Source organism: Sinocyclocheilus anshuiensis, unplaced genomic scaffold, assembly GCF_001515605.1.
Source record: "Sinocyclocheilus anshuiensis isolate Anshui unplaced genomic scaffold, SAMN03320099.WGS_v1.1 scaffold1198, whole genome shotgun sequence".
Lineage (NCBI taxonomy): Eukaryota > Metazoa > Chordata > Actinopteri > Cypriniformes > Cyprinidae > Sinocyclocheilus > Sinocyclocheilus anshuiensis.
The window spans coordinates 416,871-436,199 of record NW_015557119.1 but is presented as its reverse complement, the minus strand read 5'-3'; the positions used below and the strand labels follow the sequence as shown (position 1 = coordinate 436,199).

At 40.1% G+C, this 19,329-nt stretch overlaps 1 protein-coding gene and 1 long non-coding RNA gene across 2 annotated transcripts in view; one reads left to right on the top strand and one right to left on the bottom strand.

Moving 5' to 3' along the window:
* Positions 1 to 10,657, top strand: part of LOC107677817 (uncharacterized) — an 11,815-nt gene extending 1,158 nt beyond the window's left edge. Inside the window, exons 2-3 of the long non-coding RNA XR_001632890.1 lie at positions 3,583 to 3,585; positions 10,647 to 10,657. This is a non-coding gene — a long non-coding RNA (uncharacterized LOC107677817). The remainder of the gene's footprint in view (positions 1 to 3,582; positions 3,586 to 10,646) is intronic.
* The window catches only part of LOC107677801 (zinc finger protein 721-like), a 95,786-nt gene that overhangs the window by 5,152 nt on the left and 71,305 nt on the right, over positions 1 to 19,329 (bottom strand). Inside the window, exons 6-9 of the mRNA XM_016472838.1 lie at positions 14,173 to 14,462; positions 13,810 to 13,920; positions 13,384 to 13,552; positions 12,892 to 13,058 (exon numbers count right to left, since the gene is read on the bottom strand). Of these exons, the coding sequence (XP_016328324.1) occupies positions 12,892 to 13,058; positions 13,384 to 13,552; positions 13,810 to 13,920; positions 14,173 to 14,462 (737 nt within the window). The remainder of the gene's footprint in view (positions 1 to 12,891; positions 13,059 to 13,383; positions 13,553 to 13,809; positions 13,921 to 14,172; positions 14,463 to 19,329) is intronic.

The window sequence follows — 19,329 nt, the reverse complement described above, 5'->3', positions numbered from 1 at the left end:
AAGGGCTCAAGGAGACCGCTAAGGGGAGCAGTTACTGAGTTAGCACATAGATATCCTCAGATAGCTATGTACCTAGGAAGGGCCACCAGAAGGGAGACCGACTGAAACTACCCAGATCACAAAGAGTGGGCTGTCTAATTACAACCCAAAGAGGGGAGACAGCACTGTCTAGGTAAGGGCTCAAGAGACTGCTACTTAAAACCTTAAGCAGGGGAGCAATCACTGAGCACAGTGGGCTAGCGAAGCACTGTGTTATTGACCAGGAGCTCACAAGAGGGAGGCCATCAGTAAATGATTCGCTAAGAGTGAACACAAACATCACTAGTACAAAGATCAAAGCCTGATGTAAGCAGTGGCCATAATACTAGAGGGCTGGACACAGCTATCCTCGAATAGCAGTTCACTCAGATAAGGCTGAAGATAGCCCAAACCATGGAAGTGGGCCATCTATTTAAAACTCACAGAGACCACTATTTAAAAACCCTAAAAAGGGGAGCAGTCTCTGAGCTGGAACACAGCTATCCTCAAATAGCAGATTCCTAGACAAAGACTTCAGTGCTTAATCGAGAGATATTGTGCCAAGGGGAACCCAACCTAGTTAAGAAGCCAGGCTAGAACATAGCTGCCCTCAGACCGCCATATTCCAGAGCAAAGTAAGCTTGAGCTGGAGCATAACCACCCACAGACGGCTACACTCGGCTTAACACAGGAAGAGACACTCCCCATAACCACTCTAGGTGCTGAAAACCCTGGGAGAGAACCGTGAGACACCGTGTCTCATCACAATGAGCGCGTAACTCTGAACGCACGCGCTCTTCGCCGAGACAACGCAAAAGCAGAACATGCCCTTGAGTGGTTAGAATCCAAACAAGGAGGCACACAATCCTTAAAGGGGTCCTATTATGCTTTTTCACTTTTTTAATTTTAATCAGTGTGTAGTGTGTATGTTTGGGCATAAAAAAGATCTACAGGCTGGGGAGAAAGGTATTTTAATAATGTAAATTATGTGAAAAATAATGCGTTTTTTGAACCACCAAGCATGAGAGCATGTTCTAGTACACCCCCAAAACAAAATCAAGACTTTGTAAAAGAGCATAATAGGACCCCTTTAAGGCGCTGCTCAACTCGAGCGCTACCCGTGGGATCCGATAACCCAAAAAGATCATCTTAAACCCGAGAATCCCGCGATCCGAGTCTTCGCCATGCCACGGCAACAGCGGGACCCGAACCGCGAGACGCAAACGCTTGTCACTCATCTCTCGAGAAGAGAGACAAACGCGAATGGAGCTTCTCATTGGAAAACACTCACAATGAGTGCGTTCAGAGCCCTCGAGCACTGAACGCACAAGCTCCTGACCAAGACACAAGACAGATAGATCGTGCGTGTCATCAAGTGCCAGAAATACAATTTTTCTACCTCATGTTTTGGTATTTTTGTCAACCCTGTTACCGACAAGCGTTACTAGGTACTATAATTTAATTAGAACTATGTGAAAATTTTCACATTTATGAGTAGAATTTTAGTCCCTCTTTTCACTGGGATTGTTTCAAATTTTTTATTTTTTTAATATTTTTATATTTGTCATTCAGCTGAACAAAAACATCCTAATTTTGGAGGGTGACCACGTCAATCAAGAGAGATATTTAAAAAAGGGCTTTGTCCAAAATAAAATATAGTTAAAGTGTAGTTATAGTATACCATATAAGTATAGTATATAGTTATAGTTAAAAAAAAACCTGGAAGGCTGTATCAAATACAATTTTTATGAAATGTATGACAGTAACAGGATTGGCGTCACAGGACTAACCAGAGTAACAGGGATGAGAGAACACACATTCTTCAGCACACTGCACATATTTGTTTACATAAAATTGTAAAACTGTACAGTATTAAATTGCATTATATTGTTTTGCACTTACTTAGCATAGTTGTATGACAATAGTAAACAGTCAATTTTTCAGTTTAAGTCAGTTCATTGTTGATTTAGCACATTACATTTCTAAGATATCTAATGTATACAACAACAGTAATAGTAACAATACCAATAATATTAACTAAAATGTGTAAGTCATGCTCGTACGCCACTGAATGATATAGGCATTAGCTCAAAATTACACCCAGGGTGACCTTTAAAATGTTTGAATTTTACATAGACATTCTTTAAAAACAGGGTGACACCTAATCCATCTCATCCCTGTTACCCAATTGACAAAACCTGTTACCCTAAAAAGTAACAGGGCTGACAGTAACAGGTTTGACAATTTCAAACTAATTTGCTAATTTCTAGCTAATAGTCAAGTTCACAAAAGCACATGTTGTACACTTTGAAAGAATCGATTATATTAAATGTAATAATTGTTTAAATTTACATTTTAAAAACGGTAACAGTACTGACACGGCAAGATTCTTGAAGTAGATTCTCAAATATATATAAAAAGAAAAAACATTTCTTAAACTGTCATAAAACCCTACAGGTTGCACATCAGTGAAAACAACTTTAGCACTCATAATGTCCATTATTAAGGTAAAAGTGGTTATTTTTTCGTTTTTTGAAGCAATTTCGTTCTTCCAGTTCAAAAAGCAAAGTATATGCGTTAATCTGGAGCGTGATTGGCTGCCGTGGCTGGAGAGTTTCAGTATTATTCATGAGAATAAACCCTTATGATCCAATCACTGTGCTGTATTATGCATGAGATCGTCTTACAGCGGATAATTCAAATCTCATGAAAGAGCTAACGCGCTGTCAGTTTATCTCCGTAAACGCGACCGTAACAATATTTAAACAACACGTGACTGCCTTTATTCTTTCTGTTTTAAAGATATTTTAATATTAATTTGTCTGTATAATGAATGTGTTGTAGGTCTGTGTTTTATTCAGATTACCCTAATAATCATAATAAGTGCGCACACTATTTTTTGTCGCGACTAGCTTGACTGGCGCTCGACTTTGCGTTTTTAATGCGCTGTGTTTTTGAACAGTTACTTTTAAAGAGCCTGTCTCAAGCTACAGCGATCGGTTTCATTTTTGTGTTGTGTTTTTGCGCCCTCATCCGAATAAACGCTTCCGGTTTGTGTGTCTGCACTGCTACAGCAAACGCATCATATGCGCTGATTACTGACAAAGATTATGGCATATTTATAGGCTAAAATTTAAAAACGAGCTCCCTATCTGACTTGTTTTTGTAGAGCTGTTACTGAGTTTAAGTAAGCAAAAAGTAGTGCCACACATAGGAGTATTAATAGGGATGTTAATGAGATGTAAACAATGATCGGTTATGATCAGCCTATGTATTATATGTGGCTAGTGTTGTTTTAATGCTTAAATAACAATTCATTTTAAATTAACCCTTTTAACTATGAAATAATTCTTACTATTTGGGATTTAGGACAACTCTGGGGCTATCCTAACTTTCAGAAGTGATTTACAATGATTTTTAAGATTCTTTAAGAATTTAAATTAAGTTTCGTCGGAAGAACATTAAGGAAAAAAAAGATACGAATATTCTTAAGAAAAATTTTTAGGAGTACAAAATATTAAACATAAATATAACTTTTTTTATTAAATAAGAAGAAAATGGCAGTTAGTAAGAAATGTATTCTTACGAATGTTTCGTGAATCCAGCCCCTGGATAACCTATTGCTTATATTGAAAAAAATGCATATTTTCAATTTAATCTCGAACAAGCCTGATATCTTGTTAGTCACATGGTCTGAATTTTCCCACTCTTGCAGAGTATAACTTAGACATGATTTATATAATTTAGTAATAGATAGTAGGTTTTAATATTATTTATTTTATTTATTTAGTAATTTAGCAGATGCTTTTATCCAAAGCGACTTACAAATTAGGAGAATAAAAGCAGTCAAAACTAACAAAAGAGCAACAATATTACACACACACACATACATACATATATATACACATATATATATATATATATACATACATATATATATATACATACATACACACATATATACACACACATACATACACCTACACATATATATATATATATATATATATACATACATACATATCTTGCAGCGGCATTTTGGATTAATTGTAGAGGTTTGATAGAAGTGGCTGGAAGACCTGCCAAGAGAGCATTGCAATAGTCCAGCCTGGATATAACAAGAGCTTGAGCAAGGAGTTGTGTAAAATATATATGTTTTTGAATATTACACAAATTCATTATTTTGCTCAGACTTCTGTATTATTTTTCCTAATTTAATGTGTCATGTCGTAATAACAAATATCCAACTTGTATGTTCTATAGAGCTGAGCATTTTAATAAGGATCAGATGAATGAGTTCAGCTTTGAGAATAAAAACCAACCTTCCTCAGTATCTTCATGCTTGACTCTGAATGCTTCTTCAATCCTCATGTCTTCACTCTCCTCTTTAATAAACTCCATCTTTATAATAGTGTGTCACGTTGATCTCAGATGATTCAACTGTTTTTCTGTGAGTTTGGACACTTGTTCTGTTTAAGATGAGAATAATTAACAGAATAAATCTAAACTAAATCCGAGTGCGTCTCAATCAGCTCCCTAGTTCAGTAGTCAGCACACTGTTAAGGGAGTCAGTCAGAGAGAGAGTTAATTAAAAACACTCAAACTAGTGCTACAAATAAAAGAGATCCTTCATTTTTAGGCATTTATTATTTACAATTAGTATTGATTTGTAGATAACATTTAATATATTCCATCCAATGGATGCAAAACAACTAATTCATTTTTTTCGGTTATTGTAAAAACAACAAGATAGACTGAACCTTTTAAATGCTTAAAAACACAAACCTGTCTTCATCCGAATCACAACGGATGCAGGAGCGCAGCCTTATGACGTCACGCCACAAAACCAAAATAAAAGTCCCGTTGACACGCTGCTCTCTAGAATCCCTAGAAAATTACACACTAATAATAGAATATTTGAATCAACAACCTGTTTGCTAATCTTCAACATGTTTTACACTAAACATTACTTTTGTTTGGAACTATATGTAGATTTTACCTTAAAATGTTATTTTTTAAGAGAAGGCAGAGTAGGGAATGTTGCTACAGGCGTAATATATTCAAGTACAGGTGCATCTCAATAAATTAGAACGTGTGGAAAAGTTCATTTATTTCAGTAATTCAACTCAAATTGTGAAACTCGTGTATTAAATAAATTCAATGCACTGAAGTAGTCTTTGGTTCTTTTAATTGTGATGATTTGAGTTGAATCACTGAAATAAATGAACTTTTCCACAACATTCTAATTTATTGAGATGCACCTGTATGATACGTCATGATGTAAGTGCGTAATGTGCACGTGATTGGTTGACAAGAAGGCAGTAAAGCATGTCAGTTCTTGAGCCACCAGTGTGTCGTCTCATTTATTGGTTTAAAAAACTATAATACATGGTGTCAGAAGTTGTAAGTGCATCAAACTTGATGAAGAATAGCACAGCTACAGCCACCATTAAACCTGTGTGTAACACAGTTCGTAGTCACGGGAAGAAGGAGGCGGGAACCGGCGAACACGAAAAACAAAACTTTAATAATAAAATTAAAACAAAATAGCGCGACAGCCCCTCGCGGATGACTGTCGCGCACAAACAGAACCAAAACTCAAAATAAAATCCAGGTCTAGTCCTCTCTCGTCCAACACTGTCGTAGCTCCTCCGTGGGACTCGAGCCCGGTGAGTGGTGCAGGTGTCACTCATTATCAATTACTCCAGCGGCCTCGCTCCGTTCCCACGGCTCTCAGCCCCACCCCACTCATCACACTGTGTTTACAAGGAAATCTTGCCGGAAACTGGAAGATTTGGGTACAAAAATTCGACCTGTTCCTGACAGCTAGTGGTATTACGGAAAAGTCTGAAAAAGTGCCACATTTCTACAGCAATTAAAGGGGTGGTTGACTGTTTTATTTTTTTTCCTAGGCTTGATTGTGCTTATGGGATCCAGTTTAACATGCATTATGCTTAGTTAAAAAAAATAAATAAAAATTTTCACATAATTCACCTTTAGTCTACACCGTTCTGTCCCTTCTCTTATGAGCGCTCTGATGATTTCATGGTTTTATGAAGCCCCTCCCTCAGAAATACGCAATGGGCTCAGATTGGTTAGCTGGCCCAGTGTGTTGTGATTCGCTAGTGCGCGTGCAGAAACGTCACGCCCCTCAGCTCAGAATGTGCTCCGGTTGTATTGTAAACAATGGCGTCGTCTATATTGCTTATCAGTTTGAGCCCGAATGAGACACAGAGGATATTAGTCAAGAGGATCGCGCAGAACCTGTGCAAGCACGGCTCTTACGTGACGTTTCAGAATGGTATGTTTTTTTGTTTGTTGTTGTTTCATACAGGGTTCGTACAAGGCACCTAAAAGTGCTTGAAGCACTTGAATTTGACTTTTTGAAATTTAAGTCCTGGAAAACGCTTGAAAACAGACATATTTTTGAAAAGTACTTGAATCTTTAAAAGGCGGTATGTATGAAATTAGTGTTCATTTTTGTTTTCAATAAAAAAACTTTTCACGCAAAATTTATGTTTTAAATACAGAGCCCGGGAGCGCACGAGATCTCGCGATAGTAAACATCACAATGATACTCCTTGAGGTGAAAAGCACACTAGCGATATCAGTTGAGTTTGTGGTAAAACCTTTGACAGTACTTGTGTGGCGGGGGTACGAGGGCAAAAAGGGGATTTTTGCTTTAAGTACAATGGGAATTGAACAAGATATCAGTCTCACTCCGACTACGCCACTATGGGAATTTCACCCAAAGAGTTAGAATAAACTACCTACAGAGGCATACACAGATTCGCATCACCAATTAGAGTCTAATTATCTCTAATATGCATGTTATTGTGTATGGAGAGCCTCGCTGAATTTCTCTTCCTGTGTTATGCTGGATGGGTTTAGGAGTGGGCTGCCTCCCCAGGCTTCTGGGTATTTTTAAGTGGGCTGAGTACACGGCTCCCCCTCTTCAGGGCTTAAGTGAACAGTCTCTGCTCAAAGTGTAGCTGTCTGTGGATGGTTATGCTCCAGCTCAAGCTTACTTTGCTCTGGAATATGGCGGTCTGAGGGCAGCTATGTTCTAGCCTGGCTTCTATAACTAGGTTGGGTTCCCCTTGGCACAAGTTCTCTTGAGTAAACACTGAAGTCTTTCTCCATGAATCTGCTATTTGAGGATAGCTGCTCCCCTTTTTAGGGTTTTTAAATAGTGGTCTCCATGAGCCCCTTGCCTGGACTGTGCTGTCTCCCCTTCAGGGTTTTAAGTAGAAGGCCCACTTCCGTGGTCTGGGCTATCTTCAGCCTTATCTGAGGGAACTGCTATTCGAGGATAGCTGTGTCCAGCCCTCTAGTATTATGGCCACTGCTTACATCAGGCTTTGATCTCGGATTAATGATGTTTATATGTTTGCTCTTACTTAAATACAGCTATCTGAGGCTAGCTGTGTTTTACTGTCAGTTGAGGTGAACCCTCTCCTGGAGTGGTCCCTTTTCCTAGAGCCTAGCTATCTAAGGATAGCTATATGTTAGCTCAGTGATTGCTCCCCTGCTTAAGGTTTTAAGTAGCGGTCTCTTGAGCCCTTACCTAGATAGTGCTGTCTCCCCTCTTTGGTTTGTAAGTAGGCAGCACACTCTTTGTGGTCTGGGTAGTTTCAGACGGTCCCCCTTCTGGTGGCCCTTCCTAGGTACAGTACATCGTTTTATGTCGCGTGGAGCTCCCGTCTCCAAAATCGGCGAAGCACATTTTCAAATAGGTGCTGTTTTTATAAATAAACCGCAGATTTGAGTTTGGAGAAATTTTGATTTCTCAGATTTGAGTAACATGGCTAGAAGACAGCTGCAGTGCAACAGTCCTCAATGAAACAGCCCCTCCTAACTTTACTTTCATGAGTGTTTGCAGGACTGTTAGGAGAGGTGGAGGTGTAGCTGCTCTATTTAAAGATGTCTATCAATGCAAGCAAGTGTCATTTGGTCAGTACTTGTCCTTTGAATATCTAGATATTGCGCTGAAAGGTGCTTCACGCGTTCTGTTTATCATTATTTACAGGCCTCCAAAATACTCTCCAGACTTTGTTGACGAGTTCACAGAACTGTTATCAATGATTTTCTCAGAGTTTGACTGCTTTACTATTGCAGGGGATTTTAATATTCACATAGATAATGCAGAAATCAATACAACAAAAGAAATGATTACAGCCTTCGTGCTTTCAATGTGGAACTAGGCACAGCTAGACAGTCATTCTTCTCAAACCTTATAAACAGTGACTTAAACAACACTCACATTCTTTTTGCTACTGTTTAGAGACCGACAAACCCCCCAAGTCAGACTGCCAGTGAAATGCTCTCCGACAGCAAATGCAATGAGTTTGCTTCCTTCTTTTCTGAGAGGATCAATAATATCAGGAAGGCGATTAGCACATCCTCAAGTTATGCAGAGGTCAGACAGATTCGACCGCATTTTCAAAAAAGCAGTTACTATGTCTGTTTTTGAAGCAATTGATAGCAAAATTTTGGAAAAAATAGTACAGACCTTTAAATTATCAACCTGCGACCTTGACACACTTCCCACATATTTTTTCAAAAGTGTGCTTAACTCTAGAGAGACTGGAAAACTGGGTCGGGCTTTCTGGGATAGTAATCAAATGGTTCAGGTCATACTTAGAAGGGAGAGGTTATTAGGGCCTTTCGCACTGTGGGAACCTTTTCATAGTACCTGAACTAATTGTGGAACTACCCACTTTTTGGCGTGTTCGCACTGCAGGAACTAGGAACGGTTTTAGTTCTAGGAACTCCGTTTGGAGGAACTAAATTAGCTCCTACGTCAGAGCAGGGTCTAAAACAGTTCTATACAAACTATCAGTGATGTAAGTGTATGCTGATTGGCCAAACGCACGCAAAACACCAGCCACTAGGCATTTTTAAAAAGCCATGTAAACATTTACTCCACTAACATGGAAAACAGCGATAATGGCATTTACCTGTTGTCTGCAGTGTGTTCTTTTCCTGCTGCCGGTGCGAATGCAACCAGGAAAACAGCCCGAGGGAGAAATTGGTTCTCTAGAAACTACCCTGCTGGCTAGTTCCTAGAACTACGCTGTGCAAAAGCCCTTATTATGTGAGTATAGGAGAGCATAAATCTAAGTGGAGGTCAATGAAATGCAGAGTCCCACAAGGCTCAATTCTTGCACCGCTCTTGTTTAGCCTGTATATGCTCCCACTCAGTCAAATAATGAGAAAGAACCAAATTGCCTATCACAGCTATGCTGATGATATCCAGATTTACCTAGCCTTATCTCCAAATGACTAGTTAAACAAGGAGAAAACTGAAGTCATTGCATTTGGAAACAAAGATGAAGTTCTCAAGGTGAATGCATACCTGGACTCTAGGGGTCAAACAACCAAAAATCCAGTCAAGAATCGTGGTGTGATTCTGGAGTCAGACCTTAGTTTCAGTGGTCATGTCAAAGCAGTAACTAAATCAGCATACTATCATCTCAAAAACATTGTAAGAATTAGATGTTTTGTTTCCAGTCAAGACTTGGAGAAACTTGTTCATGCCTTTATCACCAGCAGGGTGGACTATTGTAATGGTCTCCTCACCGGCCTTCCCAAGAAGACCATTAGACAGCTGCAGCTCATCCAGAACGCTGCTGCCAGAATTCTGACTAGAACCAGAAAATCTGAGCATATCACACCAGTCCTCAGGTGCTTACACTGGCTTCCAGTTTTATTTAGGATTGAATTTAAAGTACTTTTATTCGTTTATAAATCACTCAATGGCATAGGACCTAAATACATGACATATGCTCACAGAATATAAACCTAACAGACCACTCAGATCATTAGGATCGAGTCGGTTAGAAATACCAAGGGTTCACACAAAACAAGGGGAGTCTGCTTTTAGTTATTATGCCGCCCGCAGTTGGAATCAGCTTCCAGAAGAGATCAGATGTGCTAAAACATTAGCCACATTTAAACCCAGACTCAAAACTCATCTGTTTAGCTGTGCATTTAGTGAATGAGCACTGTGCTACTTCCGAACTGATTGCACTGTATTTTATGTAAATCTTTTTCTATTCTTAACTGTTTTAATTCATTTTAAATCAATTTTAGTTTATTTTAAAAGTTTTTAATTTCCTTGTTTTATTGTGGTGATTATTATTTTTATGATTATTTTAATTCCTTTTATGTAAAGCACTTTGAATTACAATTGTGAATGAAATGTGTTATATAAATAAACTTGCCTTGCAGATTTTAGATTTCAATTTAATTCCCCAATAGGTCCCCAACCCCCTTGAAATTTTCAGTTCAATAATCTGGCCCTCAAATGAAGCTAATTGAATAGCACTGCTCTAATCCATGAACATGGGTGCTGGAAAAAAAAAAAAACGCACTGCAAACTGAGTATGTGTGAAACAGGCGTAACACGATGGCCTGCTCCGTTTGATGAAAACATGCAAAAGACTGTCACAGATCAAGCCGGAGACAACAGGTTAGTCAATGGCAGGTTTATTGACAGGTATGATAATGGCAAAATGACTGGAGCAAGGACTGGTGAGTATCCAATACGAATGACAGTTCATTGAGTCTTAACTGTGTCCTGATGATTGGTTCCTTTGTAGGTGCGCAGAGGGTTTGGGATCCAGGAGCGGAAGAGAACAACGGACAGAGATATACAGGTAAGGATTAACGGGTAAATAACATATTGAGAGTCTGGTCAGGTTCAGAGTAGTGAATGGTAGATCGGACGATGAGTGACTGTGAGGAGCGTGTTCTTGAAGGTGGCTTGATTGGAGACGGCAGGTGCAGGTGATCAGAATACAGGGGAGTGTGATCTGGTGTGAGTGGTGATCATGACTGAAAACAGGAGTAAGCCGGGGAGGATTTTGGGACATGGAGTCCAGAGCTGGTGACTGGTGACTTAAGCCTTGTCCAAATACCCACACTTGCGGTCTTTGCACTTGACCACTTACATGACGTATTTCCTGTATTTGGCCCAAGTGTTCAAGTGAGCATGAAGACCACAAGTGTGTGTCGAACTTTTCATTACCTGATGGGACACACTTGTAGTGTTGTAAAAATGCAAGTGTTTAGATAGTTTTATTTTAATTTTAAATACTTTGCATTTTAAAATCAACTTCTAAATGTCTGTTCAGTAGTCCCTATAACATGACAATTTTAATTTGTGGTGCATGCACTGGATAGCTGGCCAATCAGAGCACACCTCGCTTTTCAGACCGATGAGCTTTGTAAAAATCGACACGTTTCAAAAAGGCGGGGCATAGAGGAGAAACAATAATGTACAGTATGTGGAAACATATTATTTTTGTACAGCATTGTCACGACTCAGGCTAGGGACACATAGGTAGAGATCAAACAGAGTTTATTGACTGTGAGGCAGGGAGAACCAGGAGCAGACGAGAGATGAGTAAAACACAGAGAGAGAAAGTCCAAATGGCTTAGCTGGCGGAGTAGGGTGTTTGAGTCCTTGCAGGATGATCATGGAGGCACAGGATCGGTGGAGAACTGGAGCGGTTGAACACGGGAAATTCTAAGGTAAGCAAATACAGTTTAGTATAGTGCAGCGAGTCAGGTTTTGTTCAATGATGTGAACGATACACCAGACGGTGAGTGACTGTGAGGAGCGTGTTCTTGAAGGTGGCTTGATTGGAGACGGCAGGTGCAGGTGATCAGAATACAGGGGAGTGTGATCTGGTGTGAGTGGTGATCATGACTGAAAACAGGAGTAAGCCGGGGAGGATTTTGGGACATGGAGTCCAGAGCTGGTGACTGGTGACTTAAGCCTTGTCCAAATACCCACACGCGCACTTACTTCCTGTCGCGCGCACGCGCTCTCAAGTGGCCAAGACCGCAAGTGTGGGTATTTGGACAAGGGGAGAGACTCCCTGACAAGAACAAGAATCTCGTTTTTTAGGGACAAAAAAACAGATAAATCAATAAATCTGTTTGTCCTTTGCTTTACTTACAAGAAAAAACAACAAATTAAAAACATTGTAAATATGTTTAGTCATTGTAGTAGTAATGACTGCCTGTTTTTGTAAAAAGAGTTTCATGACCAGTAAAAAAAAATGTTTTTGGCCGGTAAATGTTATTACATCACCGGCCATTGGCAGGTGTGGCAAAAAGTTAGTTTTAGGCCCAATCACTTCCAGCCAGGTGAAAACGCTAAATGAAAAGATGGACATGCACAAGATTAAAGCTGTGAAAATTAAACAGAAAATTAAAATATGCCAAAAGAATAACATGAATCGAGTGATGTCAGTAACCAAACAGATCTCACCCCCCATTTACTTCCATAGGATTTATTGTTCCTACTCTGGAAGTAAATGGGGGGCGAGATTTGAAAGGTTACTGACATTCTTTCAAATGTCTTCCTTTGTTTTCAGCAGAACAAATAAATTTATACAGGTTTGGAACAACCTGAGGGTGAGTAAATGATGACAGAATTTAAATTTTTGGGTGAACTATCCCTTTAATTCCTTTAAGTTTTAAGGGGAATCTAGAGCCCACATTATATGCTTTTATAAGAAACTACCGACAGCTAACATCTGGTCACATTGTAAAGTTTCATAAAAATAGATATTTACAGATAGGTAACATCTGGTCACATTGTAAAGATTTATAAAAATAACTATTTACACTAATTAGTTAAAGCAAAACCACAGCAAAATGTATAGACGTGGAACGCACCTACTAATCAACACTTATTCATCCTCTACATCAGAAATGAATGTCGCTTCGCAGGTTACACAGGGCTGCACATATTCTGAAAAGTTCATAAATTTTAGGGGCGAGGGTAATTGTAACAGTTTAAGAAAGGACTTAGAAGTTTTGCAGTCGGCATATGACCCGCTCAACATGGACACGTACATTGGCAATGCGCCTAGTGTTGGTGGTGTCTTCTTCAGAGAGTTGCATGCCTCTCTTGGTGAATGCTGGAATGACAAGTTTCACCTTCCTTTCATACAGGAGATCGGTAATGGTGAAGCCTCTGTCTGCCATTACTTCATCGCCTGGACGAAGGTATTCCAGGAACCCTGAATTTGCAGTTATGAATCTATCACTGCACCTTCCTCCATACTCTGGCGAGATGAACATGATCAGTCCACATGGTGCAATGTAGACCAGGTATTTGATGGTGTTCTGGCCTTAGTAATGGCTGTAGGACTTGCCTCTTGAGTCAAGGTTGCGTGGCTTTTGAAGGGGTGTCTCTGAACAGTCGAGCACACATGCTGTATTTGAGAATTGTTCTCTGAAACACTGAGGCATTGTTGCTTGGATTTTCTCTCTGGGAAGCCATGGTATGTAATCCCTCTTGTTCTCCTCAATGATGTCAAGCCAACACGAAATCGCCTTGCTTACAACAGACTGAAGAAACACCAAAGCTTTCAGCAAGATCACCCTGCAATAAATTAGGATGCAGCTTCATCAGGAGCTGATCCCAAGTGTGTAGCTGGAAGCTGTTGATGTATGTATTGGTAAGGTACTCACCAACTGAATGGAATGCATCCCAAGTCAACCCTGTGAAGAGCTGACAAAGGTTGTTATTTCTCAGGAAAGTTATGTACAATTGAGCTGGCTCAACTCATTGCTTAACAGACTGATTGATGTGTTTACATGATGGCTTTTCAGATTACTAATTTATTATTTGGGTAAACATAGATAGTGATGGCACACTTCTCTCCAGTTATTACATGATGCGTAAGGTTTTTCCTGTCTGTGAAAATTATTCCATACTGACAACATCTAAAACTCTAAAACTAAATCTCTCCAGAAGTGCATCTTCACATGTTGATTAAGGTTTACTTTACGTCCGAAACTCTTTCCACACCGATCACATGTGAACGGCTTCTCTCCAGTGTGAACGACCATGTGAAGCTTAAGGTCTCCTTTTCGTGAGAAGCTCTTTCCACACTGTTGACATGCGTAAGGTTTCTCTCCGGTGTGAATTCTCATGTGGCAATCAAGGGATTGTTTATATCCAAAACTCTTTCCACACTGAGAGCATGCGTAAGGCTTCTCTCCAGTGTGAACTCTCATGTGAGTCTTAAAGCTTATTTTATGACTCAAACTCTTTCCACACTGCTGACATACATAGCTGTTCTCTCCGGAGTGATTTTTCATGTGAGAATTTAGGGTTTCTTTATGTGCGAAACTCTTTCCACACTGATCACATGTGAATGGCTTTTCTCCAGTGTGAATTCTCATGTGTTTTATAAAGTTCCATTTTTGAGTGAAATGTTTTCCACACTGTTGGCAGGTGAAAGGTTTCTCTCCAGTATGAATTCTCATGTGGTTCATAAGGTTCCCTTTGTGTCCGAAACTCTTTCCACACTGTTGGCAGGTGAAAGGCTTCTCTCCAGTGTGGATTCTCATATGGTTCATAAGGTTCCCTTTGTGTCCGAAACGCTTTCCACACTGAGGGCAGGTGAAAGGCTTTTCTCCAGTGTGAATTCTCATGTGGGCCTTAAGAGATTGTTTATGTATAAAATTCTTTCCACACTGATGGCAGGTGTTAGATTTGGTCTTCTGGGCTCTTTTTCGTGAGGAAGTCTTTGTGGTCTTTACGTTTTTTTTTCCAGTTTTAAAATTACTAAGTTCCACACACTGATCCTTCTCTTCCATTTCATTCAATTCTTGTCTCTCCTCTTTCAGTGACATCAGGTCTACAGTAGGAAAAAATTAAATACGTTAACTTCACATTGTAAAAAGTGACAGTAACTTACCGTTTTCAATTAAAATTGTACTATACTGTAAAAAAAAAACAAAGCATTCTGGGAAATCATGGCCATTTCCATGTACTGCTATTTACTTTGTTGTAAGGGAAACCCGTAAATTTACCTTAAAGGGAATTAATTATTATATTTATAGTGAATTTTGACAGAAAAATTGGGTCTCATTCACTAATAATTGCATAGATTGTTTCGTATTTGTACGCACAGGTGAACTTCTCACGGAACTAATTCAACAACACATGAATTTGTTAACATTGTTGAGTAGTGGTTCAACGGATCACAAGTCTCACGGTTCGGATCATATTACGGTTTTTGAGCCATGGATCGGATCGTTTTTCGGATCAGCAAGAAAAAAAAATCGATGTAACTTTGCTTTCCATAAGTACGATACCACAGCAAAAACTCTTAAGAAAGCCTGAGAAAGTTCAAACATTATTAAAGAGACAAGTGAACAGCCAGTAAAAATAAGAACAAATAGGCTACACAAATTACAAGTATAGATAAATACAACAGAACAATGTTACAAATAAGGTAGGTAGCATTCAGATACAGAAATGTAATAATTAAAGTGTAAAATAAAACTGCATAGTGTTCACTGTATAAATTAAAAAATGGATTCATCTTTGTCAAAAACGTGTTTTGTGGTTTGATGAGCATAATGACAGCAGCAGGTATTATTTAAGACCTGATGCACGGATCCAATATAGCCTAATGATACACATCCGCTTTCTTTCTCAGCTGTTCTCGTTCACTTAAGACACAACAGATTGCATTTGCCACAATGATTGTCGAGATCGGTATTTTGTCAATTTTATGTGCATATGCGTCTGTTCAAAAGCAAGGAGTGAATGAGATAGGAAAGATGGTTCAGTTCGGTGTTCGCGCGCAGTCAAACGCTTCTCTCTGCATGTGCGAGCTTCATGTTTGTGCGGCTGTGATAGAAAACAGCACGCAAGTAACGAATTGAGTTCCATTTCACCTTTTCTTTCGCTAGAATGGTTTAAAATCGTTTGCGTGTGTAAACAAGTACAATTGGTAAACTTTCATTCTATTATGGTTATATTTTGCCATTAATCCGCACATCACATGCGTGCCGAACCGTGGGGCTTGGTCCGTACAAATCACGGATCAACTACGATCCGTTTAAATACAAACATGAGAACAATGTTAATTAATTTTTTTTCCTCAAAATTACCTGTTGGCGGAAACAAGCTTCCATACTGGCCCGATCCTCAAGCAACCCAAGTGTGTCATTCTCACCAGTTCTCACAATAAACTCCTTAGACCCAGCTTACAGACCTCTCATTAGCCAGCTGTACATGCAGGTATATCTGCGTTATTCAGAGAAACGTTTGAAGCTATGATGCGCAAAGCCGACCTCATACGTCCTCCTCCCGGAGCTGCTTCTGTGTACAACTGTTGGCGCAAGCTACATTAAAGTGATTATTACGTTTTGAATATGGATATTTTTCTTACAAAAACGCATCGATTCGCTACAGGAGGGCTTTGTTCACCCTCCGGAGCCATGCGAGACATTTTTTTTTTTTCAATGGATGGGCGCTTTTTATTTCACTTCTTTTGGACTGATGCATGCAACTCGCCCTGCCGCGCGCTCTTCCTCTTCCTTTATTTTATCTTTGTTATTAGAAAATAAGAACAAAAGATATACACTGGATGGGCGCTTTTTATTTCACTTCTTTTGGACTGATGCATGCAGCTCGCCCTGCCGCGCGCTCTTCCTCTTCCTTTATTTTATCTTTGTTATTAGAAAATAAGAACAAAAGATATACATTACAATAACACATAATATGCAAATAAAACAAACAGTGCTTTATTTTTTAGGTACAGTATTTAGCAGTAACATTAAATATTAAAATAAAACACTATATACACTATATACATCAATTATATTTTTTAAGCAACTGTATTAAACTTCATCAGTCATGAGCAGTGAGAGATTCTCTCTGTTTGTTTGTTTTTTTTTTATTAATATTAAAGGGATAGTTTACCCAAAAATGAAAAATCTGTCATCTGTCTGTCAATTCTGTCATAGTGATTTATTTTTATACCATCATTTACTCGCTCTCAAGTTGTTTTAAACCTGAATTAGTTTCTTTCTTCTGTTGAACATAAAAATGATTTTGAAGAATGTGGGTAGCCAAACAGTTGCTGGTCCACAGTGACTTCCATAGTAGTTTTTCCTACTGTCAAAGTCAATGTGGACCAGCAACTGTTTGGCTACCCACATTCTTCAAAATATCTTCTTTTGTGTTCAGCACAAGAAAGAAATTAATACAGGTTTAGGACTACGTGTGAGTGAGTAAATAACAAATTAAATTTTTGGGTGAACTATCCCTTTAATGACAAGCGGCAGCATGTTTAGTACTGTCGCTTTAAGAGCTGCACGCATGTTTACTATCATTTTAGACATAACTGTGTTTATATGTAAACCTTGTGTGCTTTTGACAGTATTAGACTCGAAATCAATCAGACGTGAAAGACAACTTAGTCTAGTAATCAGGCACTGTTTGAAAGTGTGCACGCGCTTCATGTGTAAGAGCTCAGAAGCACGTCAGAACAACACATGAATTAAATGTTTAACCGGCAAGGCTTTAAAGCAGATGCAAATAATGTACTTTTGTGATTGCGCACAAGTGCTGTGTCCCGTAAGTGTAACTCTACTGCTGAGTTAACACTGATGTGAATGTATGTCGCATACAGGATACATGTCGCACTGTACAGCCCTGTGCAGATCTGTCAGGGTTAGGTGACGAGCCTGCGCCAGCTCAGTGCCCACGCGTTCCTCACCCCCCTGCTGCAGGTCCCCTTCCAGTGCGCTTCATGACCGCGGATCTCCACCCCTCCCCCGACGCTCAAGATGTGGTGTCCTTCGGTGTCATGGAGACGGCGAAGACAGTGCTCCTGCTCGCGCTGGCCTCTGTTAAGAGAATTGGCGACCTGCAGGCACTGTGAGTTGAGGACTCGTGTATTGAGTTCGGGCCAGGTGATTGCAGACTCACCTTATAAAGCCTAGGAAGGGTTATGTGCCTAAAGTGCTTGGACACAGGCATGCCTTTTGTGCGCCCTCCAAAGACTGTCACAATGGATTGTTGACGCAATTGGCTCTAAGGGCATGGAACGTCCTATAGGGATTTGGGCTCACTCAACCCGCGGACTCGCGTCCTCGTGGGCATGTGCAAATGACATCTATTCAGGACATTTGCATGGCGGCAGGCTGGTCGTCACCCAGCACTTTCGCGAGGTTTTATAACCTAGATGTGTCGTTGCTTGCCTTACATGTGCTGTCAGTGCAAGCAACACACCCGCCTTCTCAGCCTTACAGGATCTTAGAATGCCAAGTTGCTTCAGTCAAGATTCTGAGTAGATGACGTACAAGCACTGCTTTATATAGAGTGGGAGCCCCTCATAATTTGCGCGCTTGACGCCACTGGCCAGTTTCACTGGCGTGATTCAATAAGGCTTCAGTAGTATTTGGAGGAAAGGGGAATTCCCAAAGCAATGTCACGTTCCCTCATCCCAGAGAACCGAGGTTACGCGAGTAACCGAGAGCGTTTCTAGTTGTAAGTATTTGTGGTAGACAGCAGTTCCCCTTGAGTTTTCCCTTCTCCCCTAAAAATGTAGATTTGCAATAATATTCCTGCGTACTAATTGTGTTGTCTGGATATTTTTTGTGTGTGCGTTTTATCTAGGCAATACAGCCATCCAAAAAAAAAAAAAAAACATTCTGCTCGACTCACTTGGAGAGTGACACCTGTTTCACACATACTCCTTCTGCAGTGCGTATGCGGTCCATGTGCATTACGTATGTGGTGCAGAAGCAGCACGGACTCATTGTGCTTTCACACAGGACGCGTTTGCAGTCCGCTACTGATCCGCGGCTGTTTAGGCCACAAACACAACAGTTATCCATTAGTTTGATTTCAAATCATGTAAAACAAAAAAAGCTTTTTCAGCATTGTGATACTCTTTTATCACAGTCATATCACCCTGCAACCCAAGACTGGTTGCCCACTGAAGCTAAGCAGGGTTGAGCTGGTCAGTACCCGGATGGGAGACCTCCTGGGAAAACTAGGTTGCTGCTGGAAGAGGTGTTAGTGAGGCCAGCAGGGGGCGCTCACCCTGTAGTCTGTGTGGGTCCTAATGCCCCAGTATAGTGACGGGGACACTATACTGTAAAAAGCACCGTCCTTCGGATGAGACGCTAAACCGGGGTCCCGACTCTGTGGTCATTAAAAATCCCATGACATTTTTTTCACTCCTAATTGAGATTGTAGATAGAGTGTCAATGGTCCATTTGAGAGATAGGTGGCGGTAATGCACTTATAAGTCTGCGATCCGCCGTCAAGCAAGAAGAAGACGCGTCACGCGCCGGCTATCGAGGACACGCTCAGGACAGTTCGGACATTGCAGTGCATCAGAGGTAAAAAACTATATAAATTCTGTTCAGTTTCTTGCACAGACCGATCGTTTCGTGTCTTTACACTAGGGCTGCACGATAAATCGAAATGGAATCGAGATCGCGATTCGACAGAAGCTGTGATTGTCATGCGTA